Source organism: Wasmannia auropunctata, unplaced genomic scaffold (genome assembly GCF_000956235.1).
Source record: "Wasmannia auropunctata unplaced genomic scaffold, wasmannia.A_1.0 LD320555.1, whole genome shotgun sequence".
NCBI classification, from domain to species: Eukaryota; Metazoa; Arthropoda; class Insecta; order Hymenoptera; family Formicidae; genus Wasmannia; species Wasmannia auropunctata.
In genome coordinates this window covers 1-1,362 of record NW_012042335.1, presented here as the reverse complement: position 1 = coordinate 1,362, position 1,362 = coordinate 1, and the positions used below count along the sequence as shown (strand labels likewise).

Below are 1,362 nucleotides of genomic sequence, written 5' to 3'. Positions count from 1 at the left end.
ACAGAGATCCCAATTTTTGGCCAAATCCAGAAGTATTTGATCCAGATCGATTTTTGCCTGAAAAGATTCAAAATCGTCATCCTTACTCGTATTTACCATTTAGCGCTGGACCACGTAACTGCATCGGTAAGCTTTTTTCTTTTATGAATTGTTTATATGGATGATTGTGTAATACATATCAAATTATAGGCCAACGGTTCGCTCTACTGGAAATGAAAGCGATGGTAGCCCCTGTGATACATAATTTCTATTTGGAACCTATTGATTATTTGAAGGATCTTCGGCTGCAGATTGATTTAATACTTCGACCTGTTCATCCACTTCGTGTAAAATTTGTTCCTATCTGCAAAATGAATGCAAGTAGTTGAAGTAAATTCAAATTCAACAAACGTTGTAAAAGGCAAATGTTACAAAAATTTAAAAAATATTGTTCTTGTTATGTATTATATAATATACATATACAGGGTGGCTCATTGAAAACGAAACAGACTGAATAACCCCTACAAAAATGATTTTTCGAAAAAACACAAAAACACGTCGATTTTTATTCGAAGGTGGACATCTTTTGACGTATAATTCTTATCTCAACTTCAACCCCTTAAGTGGGGGTGTCAAACTCTAAAAAACTTTAAATGGGAAGGGGGGGTTAAATGCAGGGATTGGAAGTAACTCGTTACTTGTAACGCCGTTATCATTACAGTTACTTCTTTTTGGTAACGGATTGGTAACGATGTTATTTAATTTTTTTAGCAACTGTAACAGTAATATAGTTACATATTTTCGGTAACGATAACGAATTATACAGTTACTTTTATCGTTACTTTTTGTATTTTAAACTTTTTGCGTTTATGACCAAATTTTTATGCATATTCAATGTTCAGTTTTTAGCCTGTATTCACATAATTTACTCTTATTTTAAGACTGTTTTAAATAATATTTTAAAATATTAATATAACTCTGTGATTGGTTTATGATATATCTAAAAGAATGCCATAAGTCAATTAATATCACAAATTAAATTGATAAATACTTTAATAAGATATTTTTACGTTATATGTATATGCATCTTAAAATACTTTAAAAAATTTATTGTGAAAAATATCAGCTGAATTGCGTTTTAAAATCGAAAATTTAATTGGCGCATAGTTTGTAAAATTAAATATGTATATATAAATTTGTTTCGAAATATTAAGAACGAAGCTGGAAGCTCTAGATCATATTGAAAAGGCCTTCATATTCCTATAGTTATATTTTTATATATCGGTCTAGTGTCATTGTTGTATTGCTTTTATTAATATTAAAACAAAAAATTGCATTTTAAATTATTTAGATTGATCTTGTTTCAGCATTAAAAAAGTAACG

General features: G+C 29.0%; 1 protein-coding gene across 1 annotated transcript; it reads left to right on the top strand.

The window, feature by feature from the left end:
- Positions 1 to 5: 5 nt before the first annotated feature.
- On the top strand, positions 6 to 416 carry LOC105460513 (cytochrome P450 4C1-like; the record flags this gene model as incomplete). The annotated part of the gene is made up of 2 exons (XM_011706965.1): positions 6 to 126; positions 190 to 416. Coding segments are annotated over 2 exons (300 nt in total), but the record flags the coding sequence as incomplete, so codon positions are not given.
- Positions 417 to 1,362: the final 946 nt, after the last annotated feature.